At 29.0% G+C, this 25,290-nt stretch overlaps 6 protein-coding genes across 6 annotated transcripts; 3 read left to right on the plus strand and 3 right to left on the minus strand.

Moving 5' to 3' along the window:
* Nucleotides 1–1,872: 1,872 nt before the first annotated feature.
* OCT59_018716 (uncharacterized protein) lies at nucleotides 1,873–2,237 on the plus strand (the record flags this gene model as incomplete). Its single annotated transcript, XM_066135578.1, has 2 exons — nucleotides 1,873–1,969; nucleotides 2,041–2,237. 2 exons carry the CDS (start codon nucleotides 1,873–1,875, stop codon nucleotides 2,235–2,237), a joined length of 294 nt encoding a protein of 97 aa, XP_066004852.1.
* A 3,932-nt stretch (nucleotides 2,238–6,169) lies between these two features.
* Nucleotides 6,170–7,260, minus strand: OCT59_018717 (uncharacterized protein; the record flags this gene model as incomplete). The annotated part of the gene is made up of 3 exons (XM_066135579.1): nucleotides 6,170–6,288; nucleotides 6,390–6,951; nucleotides 7,003–7,260. 3 exons carry the CDS (start codon nucleotides 7,258–7,260, stop codon nucleotides 6,170–6,172), a joined length of 939 nt encoding a protein of 312 aa, XP_066004853.1.
* Nucleotides 7,261–8,423: 1,163 nt separating this feature from the next.
* Nucleotides 8,424–9,045, minus strand: OCT59_018718 (uncharacterized protein; the record flags this gene model as incomplete). The annotated part of the gene is made up of 2 exons (XM_025324624.2): nucleotides 8,424–8,808; nucleotides 9,008–9,045. 2 exons carry the CDS (start codon nucleotides 9,043–9,045, stop codon nucleotides 8,424–8,426), a joined length of 423 nt encoding a protein of 140 aa, XP_025185209.2.
* A 611-nt stretch (nucleotides 9,046–9,656) lies between these two features.
* Nucleotides 9,657–10,124, minus strand: OCT59_018719 (uncharacterized protein; the record flags this gene model as incomplete). The annotated part of the gene is made up of 1 exon (XM_025324623.1): nucleotides 9,657–10,124. One exon carries the CDS (start codon nucleotides 10,122–10,124, stop codon nucleotides 9,657–9,659), a length of 468 nt encoding a protein of 155 aa, XP_025185208.1.
* Nucleotides 10,125–10,915: 791 nt separating this feature from the next.
* OCT59_018720 (uncharacterized protein) lies at nucleotides 10,916–11,395 on the plus strand (the record flags this gene model as incomplete). Its single annotated transcript, XM_025324622.2, has 2 exons — nucleotides 10,916–11,071; nucleotides 11,129–11,395. 2 exons carry the CDS (start codon nucleotides 10,916–10,918, stop codon nucleotides 11,393–11,395), a joined length of 423 nt encoding a protein of 140 aa, XP_025185207.2.
* Nucleotides 11,396–24,577: 13,182 nt separating this feature from the next.
* Nucleotides 24,578–24,871, plus strand: OCT59_018721 (uncharacterized protein; the record flags this gene model as incomplete). Its single annotated transcript, XM_066135580.1, has 1 exon — nucleotides 24,578–24,871. The coding sequence occupies one exon, from the start codon at nucleotides 24,578–24,580 to the stop codon at nucleotides 24,869–24,871; it is 294 nt and encodes a 97-aa protein (XP_066004854.1).
* Nucleotides 24,872–25,290: the final 419 nt, after the last annotated feature.

The following is a 25,290-nucleotide window of genomic DNA, read 5'->3' on the forward strand; positions in this document are numbered from 1 at the left end:
TGCTATTATTTTCTGCAGGTTCCAGGTATACGGGATATCGTAAACTATAATGTCTCAGATTCACTCTTGCTCCTCTCTGACAGCTTCGTGTCCTGTCAGTATCTGTGTAGCCTCCGGTTCAGATGATTTCTTTCCCTTTTGGGAGTTTTTGGCTGATGTTTTCACATCAGGTTTTGCCTTTGTTAATTGGTTCGTGACTTGTTTATCATCTGTAACATGCGCCTTTTGTTTATCTTTCTTCCGGGAGTTTTCGGGTATTACAGTTTGATCAACAGGGGGCATTACTATATCAGGCATTGATGGAAGCTTGATAGGTACTGGATTTGGTGGCATTTGAAATCCTTGGCGTAAAAGTTCATCTATATCGGGCTCAAGCGGATATGACTCATCCATCAGATAATCATCAGTATTCTGAGATCCATTGTCATCGTCATCATCATCAACACCCGTATCGCCAAATTTGCAATAGAATTGGGTAGAAAAATCATCCCAAGACTTGGACGCAGCATATAGCGCTATAGAAAATATTAGCGAAAGGGTGGTGGGTTGTATATTCGTAGCTTGAGCTTGTGTAGTGAAGTTCGCGGGGTTGGCTGAGTCGCCAAACCTGTCTATCAGTATCTGGGCTTTATCCTTAGGTACTGAGGGGTTTTTTTCAAATAAGTCCTTGAGGAAACCGTCCTGTACAAAAGAACTTAAGTTGTGTGTAAAAGTTTGAAAATAAATTTCGTTAAACTTAGAAACGAAGTCTAAAGCTTCTTCGTTTGGTGTTCGGCTCTTATCCATAGACATTTTTATATTTTATGTAATAAAATTTAATAAAGGGAATTATTTTTAAAAAAAATTATTACGCAGAAATTTTTGTAAAAAATGTATTCGGGAAAGAGTTTTAACTTAGTTAGATAATGAAACTTTGATAAAAACGAATATAAGATTGACATATATCACATGATACGTCAAAGTAGCATTTTGTTCATATGCGAAAATATCCATAGTGTTTTTAATGCAGTTGTTATAAAACATTATTACAGAATGTAAAATTTAACAAAAAATCAAAGAGTAAAAGTGAAAACAATTGTGATTATAAATAACATACTACAAATAAAAATTAATTTTTATTATTCTGTTACACTGGATCTAAACACCCTATGTATAAAATTTTATTATTCTGTAACATCGGGTCCAAACACCTATATATAAAATTTATATAGTTCTGTAATACCAGGTCTAAACACCTAGAAATTATCTAATAAAATTCTGGCATTCATAAAATTTACAAAAAATTTGCTATATCATGTCTGAAAAAATTCTGGGTTTAAAAAATTTTTATGGATTTATCAAAAAGCTTTCAGAAAATCTGGCAAAATTTAAATAGATTTTGTATGCTGATCATAACCTTAAAAACAGGACTCTGAAACTTTTAATGATCTTTTAGGAAGTGTTAGATACTAATTTAATATAATACAATTCAACTTACATTAATCCCTGTACTTTTATACTATCCATTGGTAGTTATCGCTATTTTCGATTTGGTTGAATCTGTACTATTAGGTTGATCAATTATAATAAATTTACCGAAAACACCAAAAACACCCAAGTTATTTGATTTGTTAATAAAAGCGTGACTTTTAAATGATTTTCAAATAAAATATGATATAAAAGGATAGTACCTGGCGCAGTTTGTACAATAAAATCCAAAAAATAACGCATGAATATCTACCTGCTAATTGCTACACTTGTAAAAAGTGTTTAATTTGTTTTACTTTAGACACTTGCAAGTGTGATAAAAGTGTAAAACCAACAAGAGTAGGCAACCCACAACGCGGTCAACAAATTTATTCTCACGTTTTTACTCTCAACGAAGAACTGCAAATGGCAAACCAATTTCTTTTTTCTGCTAACGAAAAATTTCAATACAATAGCAATTTTAACATTCCATTTTCTTTCACCTTTTGTTCTAATTGCAATAGTAAATTTCAAAGATTGAAAGGTAATGATAAGTTAGCTAAAAGAAAAGACATATATACTAAAAAAAAAAAGTACTTGCTGAAAAAGAGAAGATATTAGAAAAATCTACTAACAAAATGAATAGTATATCTATTGACGTTGAAGATACTAAATCTAGTGATCTTGTTGATGGAGATGATGAGCATGATATTTCTGAATTTTCTGAAGTTGAAGACTATGGAATTGATCAAATCAAGTTACAAAGAAAACTTCTACTTCTAAAATTATAACCATCAAACCAGTTGAATATATTACTGTTATAGAAGGAATTAAATAAATTTATTGAAGATTATAAGAAAATCATTGCTGCAGGCAAGAAAGTGTCAATAATAATTGCAATTGGTGATGATTCTACAAATGAAAAAACAAAATCAAAGCGTTTAAAGGTAAGAAAGTTCTGAGGTTCAACTGTTTTTTTAGTTTTTTCAATATCTAATTGTGATATTCGTACGAAAGACCAATAATTATAAATAATTGTTAAAGAGATGTTATTATTATATTAAAGTAGAATCAGTTTATATAAAAGAAAATTGATAACTGTAAAAAAGAAACTGACTGAATGTAATTTTTATTTTCACTGACCTATTAAAATTGAAGGATACCAGCAGAAAGCTGATAAACTTATTTTATCATGATTCTTTTTATAATCAGCAAGATTTTATTGCTGTTTACAGACTCAATCAGATAAATATAAATTATATTGGAACTTTTTATTGTAACTTTAATGCTGCAGTGGCGTATTGGTTAGAAAATATAATACCTGGATTATATTTCTGAGTTCAGTACCTGCTGTATGCATTACTTTCCAAAATATTTGACCATAATCATGAGTTCTCTGGACCGGTTGATTTGGATGCTGTGAGTCCTTTGAACCAGCCCGAGTCTTGATATTCTGACGCTTTTTTGTATATTAACAACAGTTAAAGGGTTATTTAACTTTATCATTTATCATTTTAGTTACTTGAATTGAAATAGTCGTGTAACTAATTAATTACTCATACATAATTAACATAATAAAAATATAGTATATCATACACTTCCATTAAATGTTAAAGTAAATCTGCATATTTACTGTAAGTAAAAATTCTCATAAGTGAAACTGCCAATTTATTAGGATTACAGCATTATATGTGATAGGATTCTTTTTCCAATTACAAATTCACCAGATACAAAGCGACTATATAAGTAATGAATTGGAATTAAACAATCTCACTCTATTTCATAAAATTCATTGCTCCAAAGTTCAATATTTGAGCTTTTTTCATCACTATCAATACTTATATAATATCAGATTTTCTGGTTTGGCACTGGTTTATTCCATTTAACAAATGCTAATCGATGTATTTTAAGTTTACCAAAATTCTCAAAGTATGTTCAAAATAATACTGTACCTGACCTGGAAATAAATCAGTCATTTCATTATTTTGGATAAACTTTGCCAAAACATTCACATTTTTCAGGTATTGGGTGTCATTGCTGATCTAAACACTTCTGCTGAGATCCTAACCCATCCAAATTGATCAATCATATTTGGCACAACTATTGCACCTCTTGAACTGGTTGATGTTGACTCAGAAATTGTTACAAATTGCAAGTCGTAAGCAATATTATAATATTTGGATAAATATCATCAGGCTCTCCAGGAAGTTGTTTACTACTAACAATTGTTGCATCAACTTTTTGGAAAAATACCTTTCTAAATTGATGCAGCTCAGTGTAATTAAAATTATCATAAGCTGCTAAACTTCCAGAAGTTGATCATAGTTGAATTAATTTTAAAGCTTCAATAAGCTTAACATTATTTGATTGAATGGATATAAGGTTATCAAGTCTCCAATGCCACATTATAATTCATAAGAGTTTAGGTTCAATTTGACGATTACTATTAGGAAAAGAGCCTATTGATATTATTTAATAAATTATTAGCAAGCTAAACGATTAAACAGTTTGCAAAATACCTACCAAGGATACCGTTCATTCTTTCAAAGGAATAACACCAGAAAGAATATAATGAACCATAATCCAGGCAACAATTGGCACAAATGGAGGTTTGGGATTATTCTTTCTGGACCATAATTTTCTTCAATTAATGTTGCAACTTTGAGCAAACATTTGTGGGCTTCGTTCAATATGTCACAGTCAATAATTCGATAAACTAGCAGAGAATAAGCTCTAATGAAATTTCCCAAAATTTGTTGATCTGGTTCAGCGAGCAAATCCCACATCAATGGAATAGCATAAATTAGAACAAACGTTTTCCATTGGTTGGCCGTAAATCTGGAAAATCCTTCTCCAGTTGTGATTTTATTTGGAATACGCCCCAAATCCATAGGTATTTGTATGATTTTTGCTCGCTTTTCCATTTTTTCTAGATCTTGTTTTGTGATCTTACAGACGCCTACAATAATTTACCGGATTTCATGAAATTTACTTAGTAATGTATAGTAAAATTGATGATTTTCGCGCTGCATAAAAGTTTATGAATTTTTAATAAAATTCAGCCAGAATTTTTTTTTTAAAAAACCAATCAATTATAATTATTAAGTATTAAAACAAAAAAGAAAAATTTTTAAAATATAAAAAAATTTTCTCATTGCAATTATCCATTACTTTACAAATAAATATTTCTTTGCATTTTAAAATAGAGTATTTCTGATTACATTTTTAAAAACTATAATCAATTGGCAAAAAAATTTGGCCAAATTTTATTGTGAACTCATAAATTTTTATGCAGCCCAAAAATCATCAATTTTACTACTGCATATATTACTAAGTAAATTTCATGAAATCTGGTAAATTAGTGTAGGGGTCTGTATTGCCATTGATCCATAATTTTTTAATTATTCAATGGGCTATTCCAAGGAACAAACAGTGCATTGGATCTATGACAAGGTATCTTATCGGATTAAAATATGGCAATTGAAGCAGTTCAGACTATCTAACATGGGTCGAGCTCACATGACGTTTTCTTTCCTCCTCAGGTTTACATAGTCTCCAAAGCTCAGCATTCCATCGATGTTCATCCAAATCTCTTTCTACAAACCAGTCAATTATATAATCAAAGCTGCCAAAATTTGACTTATTTCTATTTTCATTTGAAGTTGCTGTTTTATAACACTTATGGTGGCTCACTGATGCTGATATGTGACCGCAGAGCTTCTTCACCACAGGAATGTTGTTTGAACAGCATATTAATGCCAATCGGATATTTTTTTCAGTGGCGGGAATCTCAATCCCATCCCAGAACTCTAATAACTCATCAACTCATCAACAATCGGAGCAAGATAATGGTTAATTTTGTGTAACTTAACCTCACTTGGTCCTGGTAGTAGACTAAGCATCAACATATTTTCTTTTTTAAATCTAATTTCACGTGGTAGGTTACAAATAACCCCATAAATAGCCCACAGCTATATACAGATGACTCAAAAGGCTGAAACCAATCGAGATTAATCTGTAAAAAATGGGATATCTGAAGTATCTGGAAAAGTTTTCCAGATTTTACCATCATAAATATCTGCTAATATACCATTATTTACATCCCGATTGGTCCATTTTCATAGTTGTTGCTTGAATTCTGGTCTCTGGTACAAACTGTTTATCTGTATTTTCAAATTCAGCAATGGAAATAACAATTTGGGGCATCTTTTATTTCCATTACCATGCGGTACTTGCACAGTTAATTCTATTCCGCAAGATTTAACAATATCAGCTATATTATATAATGTATTACAGCTCAGACATACTGCATAAGTCATAGATTGGTTGTCAATTCGTAATAACTTAGCATAGCGGACATCTCTATTTTATCACAATTTTGTCAATCATTTGTCGATCATTTGTCGATCATTTATTTATCTTATCACGTGATATAAATGCTGTTATTTATTAACAGGAAAAATTAAATTTTACAAATAACTTAATTTTAGTTTTAATTTGTTGCACATTAAATTTTATTGTGATTGTATCATTATTAAGTAAATTTTACTAATAGTTACTTTTTAAATTTTAATAAAGAATCCATATATATTTTATTAAATTGGATATATTTATTTGAAATTATAGAATTAATACAATCCTATTTGTTATTTATAATTTGTTTAATTTTTCTAATAACTAATAAAATTCTATTTAATTATATTATAATACTATCATAATCTAACTATGTTTGATATGATATTTCAAACTGATTATCTATATTGCTTTCTATTCTTTCTAATATATTTTCAATATTCTCATCATTATTATCTTCATTCAAATTATTATTATTTTCATCTTCAACTATAGGGTTTCATTATCTTTTAATGGGGTAAATAATCTTTTTTTCAGGCTAATAATATTCTTTTCAATATTTGAAGATAAATAATTAAAACAATACTCACAATTATTCTTTAATAAATCCAAGCATTGTTTATGATAAGCATGACCACATGTCAAAACAATATTATTAGATAAATCTAGATTATTAGATAATAAGCATTTTTCTGCATCACAAAATTTGTTATCAAAAGGTTTAGTTTTTGTATTCCAAGCTAATGGAAGAACTTTTACATCAACATTAACATCAAAAGTTGGAAGACAAAAATTTGGATATTTCTTTTTATTAATTTGTTGTGTATTTCCTATATTATGATAAATATTATCAAAGAGAGATAATAAAAATAATGAAGTCTTTTTTTCTAAATAATCTAATTTAGTATGAGAAATAATTGGATTTCTTGAATTAACAAAACAAAAATTATTAGTTCTTTCAGCATCAATAATTTTTGCTTTTTGGATAATTTGTTGTATAGAATTTGATTCAGCTGTTTGATTTCTAATAGAACTATGGAAATTTTCAACAAAATAATCATTAAAAATTGGCAAATTGTTTTTTAAAATATTAATTATTGGATGATTATTTGAGGTCCAGTAAAATACATCACTTAAAAATATAAGTGGTGCCTTGTTATAATTATGTCTTCTTAGCCTTTAAAATAATATCCAAATTTTTACAACACTTTCTAAATATCCTTCAAAAAATCCACTCCTAAAAAGAACTGCATAAATATCCAAAGTAAGAGGTATAGAATTATCTAATAAATATCTCATCATCCTATATTCTGCATCTTTAGAATTTCCAAAACGCTTTATAACAACATTACAAATCTTTTTCCAACCTTGGAATGTCAAGTTTAATATAAGATTAATTGTTGTTTGTTTTGGTTTTTGTGATAAAATCTTTTTTTCTCCAAATAAATTATAATATAGCATTTCAAAAAAGAAATGATATGTTTGAAATAATGTTTATCTACTATTAAGGAATATATAAAGTGGACCAATTATAGGAATTAAACTTAATATTTCTGAAGGAATTCCAGATTCCGATCCTTTACTATTTCTTAATGTTATAGCTCTTCTAATGTTCACTTGTCCTGGCTACCGTTTAACCAATCCTGAAAATGTTTGCGAAACTTAATTTAATAAAAAAAATGTTTCGCAAACGTTTTTTTAATTATTTTAATAGAAAACGTTGCGAAAACGTTTTTATTAAGTATTTCAAACATTTATTTATTAAATTACGTTTTGCAAACATTTTCAGGATTGGTTAAACGGCCGGTCAAATGGTCGGTTAACCGGTTGGTCAAACGGTCGGTCGGTCAAAGGTTCTTGACCGGTTATGACCTGGCCAATCACAAATTGTAGGAATTATACAATTGCTTAAATAATCTTGTTCATTATTATTTTTAAGCCTTTCAAATACTTTAAATAAAAGATTTGCACATTATTCAATATAATCTTTTGTGCTATGTAAAGGATGTAAAATAACATCTATTAGTTTGCTATTAACCATAGATCTTAATTCCTGATGGTTTTGAATACGGCCATCATAATTATGAACAGTAAGTGATTCCATTCTATTTTCATAAGAATCTTCTATTAAAATTGTTTCCACATTTATTCTGCTCATAGTAACTTTTATTTACTAATTTACTCATAAAGATTTCATTAAAATTTTTAATAATTAATTCAGCAAGCAGGTATTTTCAAAATATTGGGATTTGAATTTAATAAAATAGTTACAAAATGAAAAATATTATGTGTTTGTGTCAACATTGGTTAATTTCGTCAGTGGATATTATAATAATCATCAATATTAAGAAAAAACATTTTTTCAATATTTTGTAAACAGTAATTATTTACAGTTTCTTGATGTTCATCTGCAATTAATGATTTTTGCCGATCTACAGTTTTTCTTGCTACTGAAAATCCTAAATTATTAAGAGTATCAATTGAAGAAGCTGATGTTCCAGAAGTTTGTAAATATTATCCAATATCATCTTTAAGTCCATTAATATATTTGTTATTAATACTGGCTAAAAAAATAGCATAAAGAAACTAATTTTTTCTTATTATTTTCATTTGTTTTATCAGATTTAGCAAAAACCAATTAAATCTTTATCAGCTGCTGCTAACATTTCTTTAAAAGATATTGGATTATAAATAGGTTTTTGATTCAATTGATGTTGATTTTTATATAAAATACCAGACATTTTTTTAATCTTTTCACTTAAACTTACTTCATGTGAGATTGATATTTGTGAAATAATTTCTTGATAATCTAGTTCTAATTGTTTTAATTCATTTCTTAAAGCATAAGTATGAGTCCCAATTTTTGTTATATTATCTTGATTATTTGGTTTAATTGGAATTGGTGCTTGATATCCTTCAGTTTGCAAATATTCTGAATCTTTATCAGTATTTTTTTTACATCTATTACAAATTTTAGCTTTTTCATCTAATCCAAGAATATTGATAAGCCTTTTTGAAATATTTTAATTAAGCTGGAATTTGATGGTTTATGTGATTGATTAAGATAGATTTCATGTTTTGGATGAGAACAAACTTGCAACATTTTTTCTAGTCTATAGTTTTCATTAAGAATAAATTTATTGTAATGAAACATGCAAAGAAATATTCCACGTGAAATTAACTCAATATTTGTCTCAGGAATTGATACTTTATCCTCTCAAAAGTTTGTGTATTATTATTTGACATTTTAATAAATTTAATAAACAAAAAAAAGTAAATAAAAAAATCTAGTAAGATTAGGCTTAATATATGGCAAAAAAATATAAAATAAATAATTTACTCTTTTATTTCAAGATCTAAACAGAAAAATTGGCTCTTTTATTAAAAATCTATTAATAACAAATAATTGATTAAATTCTCTATAAGTAAAAAACCTGTATTATGGGCTGAAACCCTATATTATTTATTTTGTAAATAAAGGAATGTTTATGCAAAGTTTTAAGTTTCGGCCTTGCATATTCAGCTCTGGCCATCAATTTTTGACTGGTGATCGGCCAAAATTTCAAATTATCACATTAATAATATAGTATACAAAAATTAAAAAATTATATTAAAATTATATAATTAGGTTATGTAAAAATTAATAAGATGCCACACTTTTGATTTATATTTACTTTGCTATATACTTTTTTAAAATTTTAATTGTATGAAGAAGACAGGAAATCTTTGAATCTTGTCTGATTAGCATCCATTAATACTTGATGAAAAAACTTTATCAAAGAATCTAGTGCAACATCCAGCAAGTAAAATCTTGCTTGATATTTAAATATCATGTTAATATCCAAGAATCTGCAATATTAACATTTGTGTTGGGATATGCCATTTTCAGGTGCAGAAAATTGTTCAACAGGATCATTGTCCAAATCCATATTGTCTTCTGGAGAAATGTCACCTTCATATTCATACTCATTAATCAGTTCATTGCTTTCCTTATTGGCTTCCAGTTCCCAAAACTGGTCTTGTCTACACCTTTTTTGAGGGATAAAACTGGCAAAATCTGATTCATAATTATTATTAAATGATGTTGACTCTTCTTGTCTGGTCATTTCTTTTGATCTTGATGATCCTTCTATGATCAGACTATGATAGACAGTATGTGCTGGCTTAATCCGATTGTTTCTAGGTAAAAAAGTGACAAATCCGGAAACACTAGATGCTAAATGACACTCTAAATCTAGATGTCTTTTTCTGGTTCTTTCATCAACATATTTGCCATTGCATTCCTTGCAATCACATGATACTTTATTTCTAAGTTTTGTAGACATGATTATGTTTTAGTAAGATCGAAGCGTTCAATGAAAAAATTGAGAATTTCTACGTATGTATTTTATAGTCTATTTATGAATGTCCAAATTGATAAATAAAGAGCTTTTAATATGTACAATTTCATATATTAATCTGGTCTGAATAGACTATTATTGCTAAATGGCATGTGAAGATAGGAAATTGTATGGGTATTGATGAAAAATTAATATCAATCAGGTTTTACTATAGCGAAACCAGAAAATTATCATGTGGTCTATCCATTTTGGTAATTTGCTCAAATGATTCAGTTGCAGGTCAGCACCGCGTGGTGGGTTAAAAATGATATATTTGCGAATTAATTATATTGCAAAGCGAAACATCTTTCTTTTTTACTATATTATAAAAGTCTTTTTTTTTGGTCAAAATTTTCAGTTCTTTCAGTCCTTTATAGTAAGTAAAGTTATAAAATCCTTCTGAGCCCTCTACCAACAAGGCTTCCTAATAGATAAAGAACTGGACTTTTTTATTCGTATTTTAGGGCTCAGAAGCCTCAAAGAGAAACTCAGAGGCTAACCAATACAAAACTTTCTCTTTTTTTTTCAACATAACTTTCAATAAAGTTTTCATAAGGAAGAGTAAGTAACCCTTCGTGTCAGTTAACTTATTAAAAACTGATATATATTTATAAATTTATACAAAAAGCAGCCCAGAATCAGAGGAATCAGAATCAAAATTGGAATCGGAACTAGGTATATTTAGTATATCATATAATTCTGCTTATTGTATTCTAAACATTCTGATTCACTGCTTAATGGTTAATATACAATTGATAGAATTAAACCTGAAAGGTACTCAAATTCTTAATTCTGATTCTAGGCCAAGAAATGACAAGAAAAGAAAAAGGTTAAAAGAACGACGATACCAATATGTATCTGAAATGACCAAAGATTTAAGAGAAGCATTAAGGGTAAACAAAACTTTTGCTATATTTTTTATAAATTTACTGATAATAATATATTTTTAGAGAGATCTATTCTGGAATCTAGCAAGAATGCCTCAGGAAACTCAATTAGATATCGAAAAAACATTTGAGTCTCAAAAGGATCTTGTAGTTAAAACGATTGTGCCAAATTTAATGAAAATATTGGATCTTGACACCTACCTCATAGGAGAAGGTAGGTATCATATACTAGATGATCACTGCCACAAAAGGGACAATCTTCAGGTTAAAAATAAATCAGAAAATGATATAAAGAAAGAAACAGAACAGAAACACCAAAATTCACGATGATTGGAGGTAAATGTTATATTTTACTAATCATCCTAATCATCATTATTTATTTATCAAATAGAAAAGAAAAAAAAGATCAAAGACCATCAACAATTTAAGAAACCTTAATGATCCGTTGATTCAAAAGTTCAGTAATGAAGAATTGCGGCCAATAATTACCAGAAATTTCAGAAAGTGTGGACAGACAAAACATAATCGTCATGCGTAACCTGCGATGGCGCTCATGTACAGTAAGTGAATTTATTGAAATGGGTTACATATAACTGGCATATGCTAATTCATTTTAAAAATAAAGTTGCACAGATTTTTGTACTATGTTGACAGTAATACAACAAAAGGTGACAAAAAGCGTGAACGGGTGTACAAGCCTAGTAAGTATGTTGAAGAAATGGCGCCGAATAGCACGCCTAGTTGGACGAAATCAGGCTATGATTGGCCATTAAAAAATCCAGTTGCCAAGGTGATTAGTAAATTACAAAATAAATAAAATATGTCAGTAAATTTAATAAATATAAATAAATATATCAGTAAATTTAATAAATATATCAGTAAATATAATGCTTATGAGTCAAACAGATTGAAAAGAAATTAGGAACATTAACAGATTTATTTTAAAATGCACAAAAAAATATATTTAAGATGGTAGTGCTGCACAACCTTTTACCTATAACCCACAACCCCCAACCCACAACTTTTTTGGTTCAATTTTCACAATACCTAATTTTTTTATTTTATTTCATCAACTGACAATCATACTGATATATCAAGCTAATCTAGCTGCAGATTACCAGCCAGATTATTTTTGACATTAATTTAAAAATCAACATATATACGTTATTGCAAATTTCACGAGTTGAGCTAACTAATAAATCAGCATCCAATTGCAATAATTAGTTTTCTTTAACAGTCACTGTTATTGAAAGAACAGAATCTCAATGAATATCAAAACAATTTAAATTTGTATGAAAACACCTTACATATTGAAAAAGAAAAACCACTGTAATTGTTGTAGATTCAATAAATCATTCAGATTCTATTTATGCTGAATGGGGTATCTTTAAAAAAAGTATGACCCTTAAGGACACGCTTAGCAGATTCTAAAGCTTAATCACCAAAGATGGTCTGTGACGTTCACGTATTGTGAACAGAATTGAAAGCAGTGTAATGGTCATCATTTTCTATATTATTATTATAAAATAATATTAATGCCATCGTATTACATATTGTTTATATTTAATATGACAATTACCTTTTGATGGCATAGAGGATTGGAAAAATTTCCCAGTTTTTCAAAAATATCATGAGGAAGATGGATTGGCTTACATAAAGTACAAGATATATCATTGCATTTTTTTATTTGTAATAAAATAAAATTAAAATTCAGTATTTAATAGTGTATTATAGATTAATCAAAAATATTTTTTATAGGACCTGAAAATAATAATGGCATATCTTGCAATGAGTTCTTATAAAATTTTGGAATAGATTTTTCTTAGAAAGAATATCAGCGGTAGTTTCAGATATTTTTAATGTTTGATCAATCATTAAAATTGTCTAATTAAAAAAAGACATTAATATAAAGTATTGATTTAAAAATCATAAATATTTTCACTATAAATACTTACATTGAAAATTCTGTAATGGCAAATTCTTAAGCTGGATCATAACAAATAAATTGTTCATTATGTAAATGAAGATTCTCTGTTCGATCTTTAAGAAATTTCTGAATCAAAGTAATTGAATTTTGCTAATTGAGGTGATTTTGTTGCAAAATTTTGGATTTCTTCTAGTGTATTAACTTTTCCAAACAACACTTCCATATCTTTTGACATTGTTTCTCACATTAAAGCTACTCCCTATAAGGCCAAATTTAATATTGACATAATTCTTTTAGCAGGATTTGTTCAATTTTGGTGGGGTGCTGTACAAAGAACAATTAACATGTCAAAATTCCCACAAAGAAATAAACAAATTAAAGAAATTTGGACTGATCCATAGGTCACTTGATGGTTGGGACCACCATGAGGAATTGTTTATGGATAATAAGTAAGGATGGGGAAGTTCCACAAATGAGCGGCTCGAGCACGGTTCTAAACTGAGAACTGAGCCGGAACTGAGAACCGGTTCCGGTTCTCTAGAACTGAACCGTTTGACTCGAACAGTTCGGTTCGGTTTATAATTATATATAATATTATAATGGTCATTTTTTGTTACGCCAATTGGCTGAAATCAAAAATGGATGATATTATTTTTCGGAAATACGTCATAATATAAATATTATATCATAATTACGTCATTGATTTTTTTTAATTTTTTTTTTCAGTTAAATAATAAAAAGACAAATAATATAACCATTTCAATTATTCGTCAAAGATCAAATATATTTTACGTCGGTTAGATGCTAAAAACAAAAGTTTTCTAATTCTTACGATTATTTTTTAAAACACCATACGAAAAAATTCACCAATAATCAAAGAACTGAAAAATGTTTGAATTAAACGGGAAGTTACGATAATTATAAATATACAAAATAGGAAATTTTGATTGTTCCTTTAAGTTGAAATAATAATTAATCGGTTAAGAAACTTGTATTTGATCCCGTACACTATGAAATTAACATAATCGTCCCTATCAATATGATGATTTGCCTAAAAAAGAATCTGTAATAAATAAATACTGATAATCTAAAAAGATTACTTAAAAAAAATCCACTCTCATCTCGGAATGTCATTAAGTGACGAAGAATTTGTTCCCGACCAAGAAGATTTAGTGCTTGATGATGAAGAGTTTGATGAAGAGTGGGAAGATGTTTTAGACCTTGATGAGACAGCTAGCCAGTTGTCACATATGAATATAGGATCAGATACTGACGCTTCGGATATAACAACTACGTTAGGAAGTGCTGTATGGCAATACTTTGATAAAAATCCGTCATATGCTCCAGGCTATAATATTTGCAAAATATGTTCCAATAGATACAGAATAACAACGAGCGTTAGTACTTTGCGAAAGCATCTTAATAAACATAGTTTAAGTGTACCTAAGAAAAAATATGTTGTAATTGAAAAAAGAGATCCTTTTGATGAAGAAGAACAACAAATTCACGATAAATACCTTACTGATTGGTTGATCTGTGACCTTCAGCCATTCACGGTTGTTGAAAACCATTATTTTAAAATGTTCATCAATTTTTTCTGCCCGCGATATATTATTCCTGATAGACATAAGGCAAAAGGTAATTTATTTTAAAAAACTTTTTAAAACTCACATAATAACATCTAATTTTCTTTCTATTTAAATAGACTTAATAATCACTACATTTACAAACCGAAGAGACGCAGTTATCAACGAACTCCATAAAATTGAAGGAAAATTCGCATTAACGGCAGATATGTGGACGTCTACCATAAATCGGGAGGCGTTTTTAGGACTCACTATACATTATGTGGATTCCAACTGGAAACTCCAGAATTTTCTTCTTGATATCGTCCCTTTTACAGTTAGCCATTCTGGAGCAAATATGGCAAGAGAAATAATGCAAACTTTGGAGGAGTTCAATATTTCCAATAAAATCGTCGCGCTCACAACAGATAATGAATCTGCTATGATAGTTTGCGGGAGAGAGATTGCTTTAGATATGGATGATGGGTTTTCATCCATGATTTTTTCTCACTACCAGTGCGCTGCACACGTCCTAAACTTAGGTGTGAAAGAGGGACTAAAACTAGTTAACGATTCCATTAAAAAGGCTCGTAAACTAATGAATAGCATTAAAAATTCGACCCGTCTATGTGATAATCTTCGCCTCTTGTGCAACTTAAAAGAAATTAAGTACCTTAAACCTATTATTGATGTAGAGACACGCTGGAACTCTACCTATTATATGTTGAGGCGTTTGGAGGTACTTGAACCAGCACTAGTTTTACTAGTAGCTGATAATCGATCAATTCATGCTTTTTACCCAAATGATGACGATTGGATTGCTATCAAAGTAAATAATTTCTATTAAATTTTAGAAAATTTAATATTATTAAAAAAAAAATAATGCACCAATTTTTTTTTTAAAAAAAAATTAATATTACTTATTTTTAAATAGGATACGCTCTTACTTCTTGAACCCCTAGAAAAAGCTACCAAATATTTGTGAGCATCATCTTATCCAACGATGGGTGAGACTCGCTTTATTTTTTCGGGAATCCAGGCACATCTAACGAAAAATATGGAAAATGAGACCTTTACGCAACGTGAAATGGCAACTTTGATACACCGGAAAATAAGACAATATTGGATGATTATGCAATTCTGGACCCTCGAAATAAACTTACAATATTCTCGGATGAGTCAAGACTAAGCGCTCTCCAACATATTCAAGACACATACAATACATATAAAGAATGGTTTTTACCTACGAATACAAAACAATATGCTCCTAATAGTACACGCCAGTATTTTGCACGATTGCAACAAATAAATGAAGAAATTGACCAAACCAGCGATGAAATTTCTCCAGTAATTCCAGCAGTAGAATTCTAAGAATTGAATCGGTATCTTCAACTACCGATTGATGAGGAGACCGATCCTCTAACATGGTGGCAAGCGCATTCTAACGAATTCCCGGTATTATGTAACATTGCGTGAGATTTTCTTTGTATTCAAGCAACAAGTGTTGCATCAGAACAAGCATTTTCGGTAGCTGGAAATACAATCACTAAAACCCGGAATCGTTTATTGCCGGAAACTGCAAGAGTTTGTCTGTGTATGAAAAGTTGGATTAATAATAGCTAGTCAAATAATAATTTTTTTTTACTTAGCCAGTTAGCCTAGCTGTTATTCAGTTTTTTTTTACTTTACTTTACAATGCCACTAACTCGAATTTCGTTATTTTTCACTGATGTCAAAAAAAAAACATTTTAATAAATAAATATATAAAGTTAGCCAAATATATAATAGTAAATAATAAGTGTCTTGGTTTATTTGGCATAAGAAAAAGAGGCGATTACCGAAATTACAATAATTTTTTTTTTTTCAGTTGCGTTTATTTAAACAAAGTGTGCAACTTTAAAAAACCAATTAAATTGGCAATATTTTTAAGGCTATTACTAAATTAGTAACGAATGTAGATGATTGGATCGTCATTAATTATAGATCAAATTTAACTGACTCGAGCCGACTCGAACTGACTCAAACCGATTAGAGCCGTTCCATGAAACTGAGCTCGGAGCCGGTTCCGCCGCTCAGCAGAACCGGAACGGAACCGATGGAACCGTCCCCATCCCTAATAATAAGCAGAAATTGCATTAAAAAATTCTGTTGTATGTCAGATAGCAGTACTGGGTTAATGAAAACTTGTCCATCATAAAATGACTCTTCAATACTTAAGAGAACTTTGCAAATAAAAATAACAGAAGAAGTCAATGATAATTTAATGAAATCGTGATCACATGCAACCAAATTAGCTTTTTTTAGAACCATGGATTTTTTGTTACGAACTCCAGTAGAAGTAGCCACTCCCTCACCAATAGGAACCTTGTATTTGTCATCTGCACAAATTAATGGCAAATTCCCGCAAATAGTAAAACAAACATATACAATAATGAGAATCAGGATGTTCTTTCTGAAGAAGTATTTGAATTTGAAATTTGATATTGAATCAACCAGTATAATGGATTGCACTAGCTGCAATAGGATTAGTAGGAGAAAATTATAATCTAATCCATTCTTCACAGGGAATTTGAATTTCATTAGGAAGTGGAGTAGAAAAACTGACATAGCCAAAGACATATACAAAATATCATGGTGATAATGATCATCAACTGCAAGTATTTTCTAAGTTAAAATTTTAGTAAATTAAATAAAAAATGTGGATTAGAATTGGTAAATATGAAAAATAAGATAAATAAAATTAAATTTATCTTATCTCATTGAAAAAACCAGCCATTTCATCCCAAAATGCATTGAATGTAGATCCTTTAAATCTATTATTAATGTGAAGATCAACTATAATAGACGGGTCCTCTAAGGCTAGCATAATACGCAAATGGTTTTCAATATCTTTACTAATTACATCATTTGTAACTGCTGCATCACCGGTAAGATCATAATAAAGAGTACGTAAAACTGCTGGAGTAACTTGTTTAATGAAAGAATACTATAATTTGATTTTGTTAATTAAAATTGGTATTTTTAATATTACAGCAAATTGCAAAATTGTAAGACCACCCTATGATTTTCAATTTGAAAATTTGATATTTTGAATTTTTCAAGAATTAGTAAAAAAGCAAGTTTAAATACCTATTTTGGTAATAACTTTAACTCCTTAAAATTAATATAGATTTTAAAGTAATTTATTTATATTGAATCATATGATATATTTCTATTTTTATTTAAGGAGTTGAATAAACAGGTTTTTAACTTGATTTTTTACTGGTTTTTGAAAATTCAAAATATCAAATTTTCAAATTAAAAAATCATATGATGGTCTTACAATTTTGCAATCTGCTGTAATGTAAAAATATGAAAATTATAAAAAAATTACCTTATGAAGAGCATTTTTTCACATTTGTCGTGTGTAAAATTTAAGTAAAAGCTTTTATAAGCTAGCCATTATTTGCACTAATTTAGTCTCATCTCAGTCATTAAAACAAGAAGGAACTTTCCAAATATAGTTTAATGTTCCAAGATAGTTGTCTTAGTGATACAAATTGCAATTCTTTAATATATGTATGTAAATTAACATATTCATAATCTTCTTTACTTCTTAAAAATTCTGATAATTCACCATATCTTTCCATATGCATGGTACTATTAATTGTATAGACCTTGAGATCAACAGTTGGATCTCGAGCTGTGATGAATTTCTTGCATCCGCTCATTTGCTATATTAAGATAATGTGAATATTTTTTGACAACTTGAATTAATTCTAATACCTCCTGAATAATTAATTCCCAAACTTTACTGCAAGCCCAAGGTTGTATTACTGAAATTGATAATGATTGGACAAGTTCTTCCAGTTTGGCATGTGACAATTTTTCTTTTTTGTGTTTACCATGATGATAGAATTGGTTATAAGTGGTATTTTGTTTGTATAATGAGAGTTCTTGAAATAAAACTGGAAGATGAAGTGAACAGAAAATTGCAATATTCTGGACATTTTCTGGATGCTGGGTCTGAATACTTCTAGACATTTTCTGGACATTTTCTAGAAAATAAAAATTTTCCAACATCCAGAATATTGCAATATTCTGGACAAATAAACATTTTCTAAATGTTTTTAGCTATAATTTCTGGACATTCTTTTTTTATAGGATTATCCAAATGTGGATTGATATACCAAATTAATGCTGCCAGTCGCTCAATAAATTTTTTGCCTGCAGTTTCATGCAGATTGGCATTCTATTTGACTTTTCTTTATTGCAATAATCATATAATATCATTAAATAGTAAATTATTTTGATTATCTTCTGTTTTTAATAATGGTAAAGAAGGCTGCTATGCAGAGCTTTGCATAATTCGGTTAAATGCATTAAAATAGGCTGCAGCTGCCAAAGTTGAAGTGTTATCAATTGGTAATTCTTCTTCAACTTGTGTTACAAACTTGATATGTGTATATGCAAATGTAGACATTAAAGAAAGTTCGTCTTTTAACCCATCTTGAACAAACATTCAGAACGTGCCATCTTTGCTGATATAAACTTCAACCGGATGCAGATAAAACTTCCCAGTAGCAAGCTGTTCAAAAATATCATTGAAAGTTTTTGAGTTAATATCAACTTTCATTATTTTTGAACTTATCACAATTTTTCATGCTTCTTCTACATGTACAGATATAGTGATGTACTACAAAATGTGGCATTTTTTTATTGGATTTGAAAATAAAAGGTCATAAACCTGGAAATTTATAAGGGAAATAGATCTAAAAATACCTAAAAAATATTCGTGTAAAAAGGTCATTATGGGTAAAAGTAAGGTGGTATTTATGTAATAGTTATTTTTGATTTACATAATAAATGGTAGTTATTTACATAATAGGCAAACAATAACATTTTTAATCAAAAATGTAACTTTATTTTTAAAAAAACTTGTTAACTATCACGTGACTTCAAAATATTAAATGATGATGTTAAACTATTCTGTTCAGACTAAATAGGAGGGGATTATGTTAAACAGAGTATCCACTTGGTCCAGCCTTACCGCAATTCAGAATAAAATTTACTACAATTCAGAATAAAATTTACTACAATTCAGAATAAAATTAACATACTTCAGAATAAAATTTACGGCAATTCAGAATAAAATTAACACAATTCAAAATAAAATTTACTGCAATTTAGAATAGAAAATTTATTGCAATTCTGAATAAAATTAATTTATCGTAATTCAGATTAAAATTTACTGCAATTTATCAAAATTTACTATAATTTAGAATAAATTTACTGCAATTTGGTAAATATTTTAGATTAAAAATACTAAGCAATTCAGACTAAAATTTATACAATTTGGATATTCTAATTGGTGTCAATCAGCCTGCCAATCAATTTATAGCCAATTTGGACTATTTTGATCAGTACCCATTTTCTCTTTCATTTTCATCCCAGGGGAGATCTACCCCAGTATCACCAGAAAATTTTTTCACCCTCACGTGACTTATGTGATACATAAATTTTAATTGGCTTAATATTTGTTTCACATCTTACCATTTTTTTTACTACTATTTTTTTTATATTTTGAAAATATTTACATTTATATACTTTTAAATGTTAGAAAAAAATGTAAAAAATTTGAACAGTTATATTATTATATACTTTATAAATAAAATTTATTATAAACTTAATTGACCAAAGTGAAAAAAACAAAACATTTCGCGTGTTTAAAATATTACAAAATTGTGAATAACTCCAGATAGATTAATTGTATCTTTATGAAAATTGAGATGCAAGTAGTTTCAGCCCCTCTGAACAACTTTCAATTAATAATGGAGGTCAATTACCTTTGTCTAAAGTGCTCAAATTACGCTCTAAAGATAGGAAATAAAAAAAAATAAAATTCCTAGTTAGTGTTGTTATGAAAAATGCGAATAACTTCAGATAGGCTGACTATACCTTTGTGAAAATTGAGATGCAGGTAGTTTTTGATCCTTTTAACAACTTTCAATTAATAATAAATGTTCAATTTTCTTTGACTAAAGTGTTCAAATTACGCTCTAAGTTAGAAAATAAAAATCTGCGTGTTAGTATTGTTATGAAAAATGTAAATAACTCCAGGCAGACTGATTGTACTTTTATGAAAATTGATATACAAGTAGTTTCAGATCCGCTGAACAACTTTCAATTAATAATGAAGGTCGATTTTCTTTGATCAAATTGCTTAAAATACGCTCTAAATTTATGCAACAGAAAAAATAAAATTTGCAAGTTAGTATCATTATGAAAAATGCGAATAACTCATGAAAATTAATATTCAAATAGTTTTAGACCCACTAAATAACTTTTAATTAATAATGAATATCAATTATCTATGACTAAAATGTTTAGAATACACTTTGAAGTTAATAAATAAAAAACAAATATGTATTCTAAGACTTTTATTAAAAAAGTTATAAAAAAGCATATTAAAGTTAATATTGTTAGTTAAAATGTTTAAAAACTGCGAATAGTCAAAGTTTTACAAAGTTTTAATAGTGAAAAAAGAGTGGTGGAAAGGTAGTGGAAAGAGTGAGTGTGGAGGATATTATGAGTAAACAATAGTAAAACTGATCGCGTCACATAAGTCACGTGGGGTGAAAAAATTTTCTGGCGATACTGGGAAAGATCCCAGGGGAGAGTGTAATCACGTGACTTTAAATTGACTATCATAGCGCAAAAATTTTTTTGTGTTATTCAGAACATTCATGTCTAATAAAACATTTGTAAATTACTAAATATTAAAAAAAATATATTATTTTCTTACCTTTTGGAACCTAAAAGTTCATCAGGTATAGTTTTTATTTAGACTTAAATATTATATTTTGGAGAAAATATCAAAAGAAGTTCCAAAAAGGTTGCGAATCGCTTAGTGAAAGTTTAGAATCTCTCTACTGGAAAACATAATATTATTTTTTTAACAAAAAGCATTTTATCATTAATTAATTTAATATATTTGTATTCTATAGGTATGTTTTCACATGTCTTTACAAAAATAATAATAAAATAATACATAATTATTCAAACTAAAGTACTTTTGTTCTTGGGCTTCATATTTTAAATTTTTGCGCCATTGATAGTCTTATTATAAATCACGTGACTACACGCTCCTGGTCTTCCAATTCTCAAAATAGGTCACAAGTTTTCTTCTTCCTTTACTTGTTTAAATAAGCTAGCACCACACTGCATTAAAAAAATTCACTTATTTTACAGTCAATCCATAAAGTTACAATATGACCCAGAAATATATATATAGGGGTCAGGTGATGAAAAAAATTTTTTACTATGAGCTGTACACATTTTTTCAGGGCCAGAATTATGATAATGTCAGTCAGATACTATAAGAGGAAATAAAATTCTGACCGGCATTATCAGAAATTATCTAAAAAAGGAAAGATTTTCATGATTTTTTTAGTTCAAAATACGCAAACTCAAATCTGAGGGTCCTGTTACAATTGTCATTTCTTCTGGAACTTTTCACATTACTTTCTTTCTCATAAAGTCCATTTTGCAGGGAACCATCTTACAGGTATACCTCAAAGAGTCTAATACTTGTGTTAATGTTTAACCCAAAAGCTTAATAGTATAATCCAATGCTATATATGGGATATCATAGACTATAATATTGCAGACTCGCTCTTGCTCCTCCCAATTCTTCGTATCCAATCAGAGCGTAAAAATGCTCTTAATCAAGACTTAATAAAAGTATGTGATGAGCACAATAGCATCAAGCACATATTGCAGGAATACAAATAGCCAATCTAAGTATAAACGCAAACTAACAGAATCAAATTTAACTGAGCATAGAAGGAATGTATACAGGCTGATATTATGCTATAAATGCTGATACAGAATGTTGGAGCATCAGGCACGAAACTGGCAAAGACAATATAGGATTTCACAAACCCAGGTGCAAGTACAGGCCCAGAATATTTTAAATTTGCAACAACAAATATTGGCATTTATTTATTTATTTATTTAATTTTATTTCTTACGAAAGGACGAAATATCATCCAAAATTGGATCCTTTATAAGTTCTATGCCACCAGACCTCATCCTTTGATAAAAAGAAAGGCTATACCTAGGTGAAACTATGCCACCTAGTTTAACCCATACACACTGGGTAAAATAAAGGAATCAACTGGGGCAAGCCCCCTCTAAAACCAAGGGCTTATAGAGTAAAATAAAAAGTAAAAAAATTCTGAATTAGAAAACTAACCATAAATGGGAACTAGCAGACTAATTTAATTTATGTAATAAAGTAAAAATCTCTGTTAAAACCTGAGGATTTCTTTGCCTTCTTCTGAGAATTTGGATTCTTCAACTGGTTTTCATCTTTAGCAACTTTGGTCGAGGATTTCTTATCCTTCTACTTAGGTATATTACTATCCAAACTTTGTCCAGTAACTTATTCAGAGTATTTTTAGCCTTCAGCTTGTGCTTTTTCATCAAGGCAGGAACAGAGTGTTGACACTATTCAGTACTAAGGAAAACTTGTGAAGCATCTACGGCCCTGAGTGTGACCTCCCAATTCTCAAAATTGCCTACAAGCTTCCTCTTTCCTTTACTTGTTTGTATGATTTTAAACATACTAGCACTGCATGACAGTCAGCTTACAAGGTAGCCATTGTCATTTCTCAGAAACAGTATAAGCCAGATCATGCAAAGATATTATTTGGTGAAGAAAATAGCTCCTACAATATGTTTTCCAGTACTTCCAAGAAAACCGTGTCTCAAGTTAGTAGCATAGTTTCTCCAGACTTGCAGGATTATCTAGAATTTCAGAAGAAAATTCTTGAAAGAGTACTAAAGACACCAGCAGATTTACCCTGTGGATATTTCCTAAATATCAAAGTGCACTTTCAAGACCCATGACTATTTGAGAGACTTACCTCCTGCCATAGAAAGTATTGCAGTAAAAAAGGATTAGTCTATCTAGCTCATATATTGCGAAACTTGTTAAGAACTTAGATGGAAAATGATTCCCTGAGAAAGCACAAAGATTATGTTTCCATTACGTTAGTTGTCATTCAAACAGACTAACTGGTTAGCACCTTATATCACAAAAAATACAAACTTATGTCAGCAGGCCAAGAATTCATCAGTCTATGGCAAGACTATGGAGAATGTACATAAGTATCAAGACGTCAAGCTTATGAGAATGATCAATGAAAATGATGAAAAGAAATTCCTTTAAAAGAATGTTCATAAGCCTCCTTCAAGTATTCTCGTCAACTTGGCAATACACTTGTTGGTGCACATAGAACCCTGGAATACACTATTAAGAACCATGTCATACACTTTTAAAAAATTTTGAAAAGTTTCATCATACTGTGGCACAAATTTCCTTTTTAGGCGATCACGTGTAGCTACTTTTGTCGTACACTTATAGTCAGTGAAAAAAAAGCTTTGTCGTATACTTATTTTAGGTGTACACTTTTAACTATAATAATTGTTTGGTATTTTTTTGCGATTTTATATATAAAAATGCCAAACTATTATTAGTTCAGCATCTTTTATATTATAATAAATAAGAAAAATTATTATTTAATTACATATATATAAAATTTGATAGTTAATATAATGATAATTATAAGTATATTTGGAATTTTATTTAATTATCTTGGATGTACATTTTAGCTAAATTTTGATATGAATATTAAACGTTTGTCATACAAAATAAAAAATTTCTTGCTGATGTCGTACATTTGGGCAAAATTTTTTTGTACACTTTGACAATTTCTCAGACGGAGTTCACTATGTAAAAATTGTTCATATTCAGGGGCCATGTGCACATATGGGAAAGGCTAGTATAACTCTCAATAAACCTATCATCATTAGTGCATCTGTCCTTGTCTTTGACCAAGACTATCAGGCTTTTCAAGGATAAGACTTCTGGAAACATTATTACTAAATCCTACCATATTTGTGCAAAGTCATATCTTGGCAGACAAGTCTACAAAGTCCAAGTATAAGGGAGTCAGCAAGAAGGGTATAAGTGACATGGTCTCAAATACGTACTTTCCTGCATTAGGTGGTTCTCTCCTTGATGAGCCAGTAGATAATGCAGAAATCTTTAATCCTATGACTCAATGTCTTCTATGCCAAGAACTGAATGTGGGAATGCGTACAAAGAATCATGTAATTTCACTAGTTGAATCAGAGAAAAAGGCATTATCCCCAATCGATATGAAGCACTGGATTTGGTTAGATTGTATATCTTCCTTACCATGTATATTCAAGTATATAAGAAACTTCTTGAGTGTGGTACAAGTCATGAGAAAGAAGAAAAAATAGCTATAAGAACCAGATTACTAGAGAAATATTAGAATAAAAAACACAGAATAGTTTAGTGATACTTACAGCAGGACCCCGCTTACTTCTAATAAAGGTCTCTGGGCAAAATTTCAGATTTACTAGTAATTTTACCAACCTTTCTTATCTCATAATTTTACCATATATATATAGTGACCTTTTAAAATTATATTAAATTTTACCTTAGATTTTCAGAGATCTAAATTTTTTTAAATATTAAATAAACAAAATATTTTATAATCATTACAATAAATTTTAAAAATTTTTTATTTTTACTAAGTTTAATTCTTATTCTTTAAAGATAAATAACTTTTATTAGTAAAAAAAGTACTTTGAATTACAAAAATACTATAAAAAAAATCTTAAAGACACACATCTTTAACTTTACTTCAAAACTATTA

Source organism: Rhizophagus irregularis, chromosome 28, assembly GCF_026210795.1.
Source record: "Rhizophagus irregularis chromosome 28, complete sequence".
NCBI lineage: Eukaryota > Fungi > Glomeromycota > Glomeromycetes > Glomerales > Glomeraceae > Rhizophagus > Rhizophagus irregularis.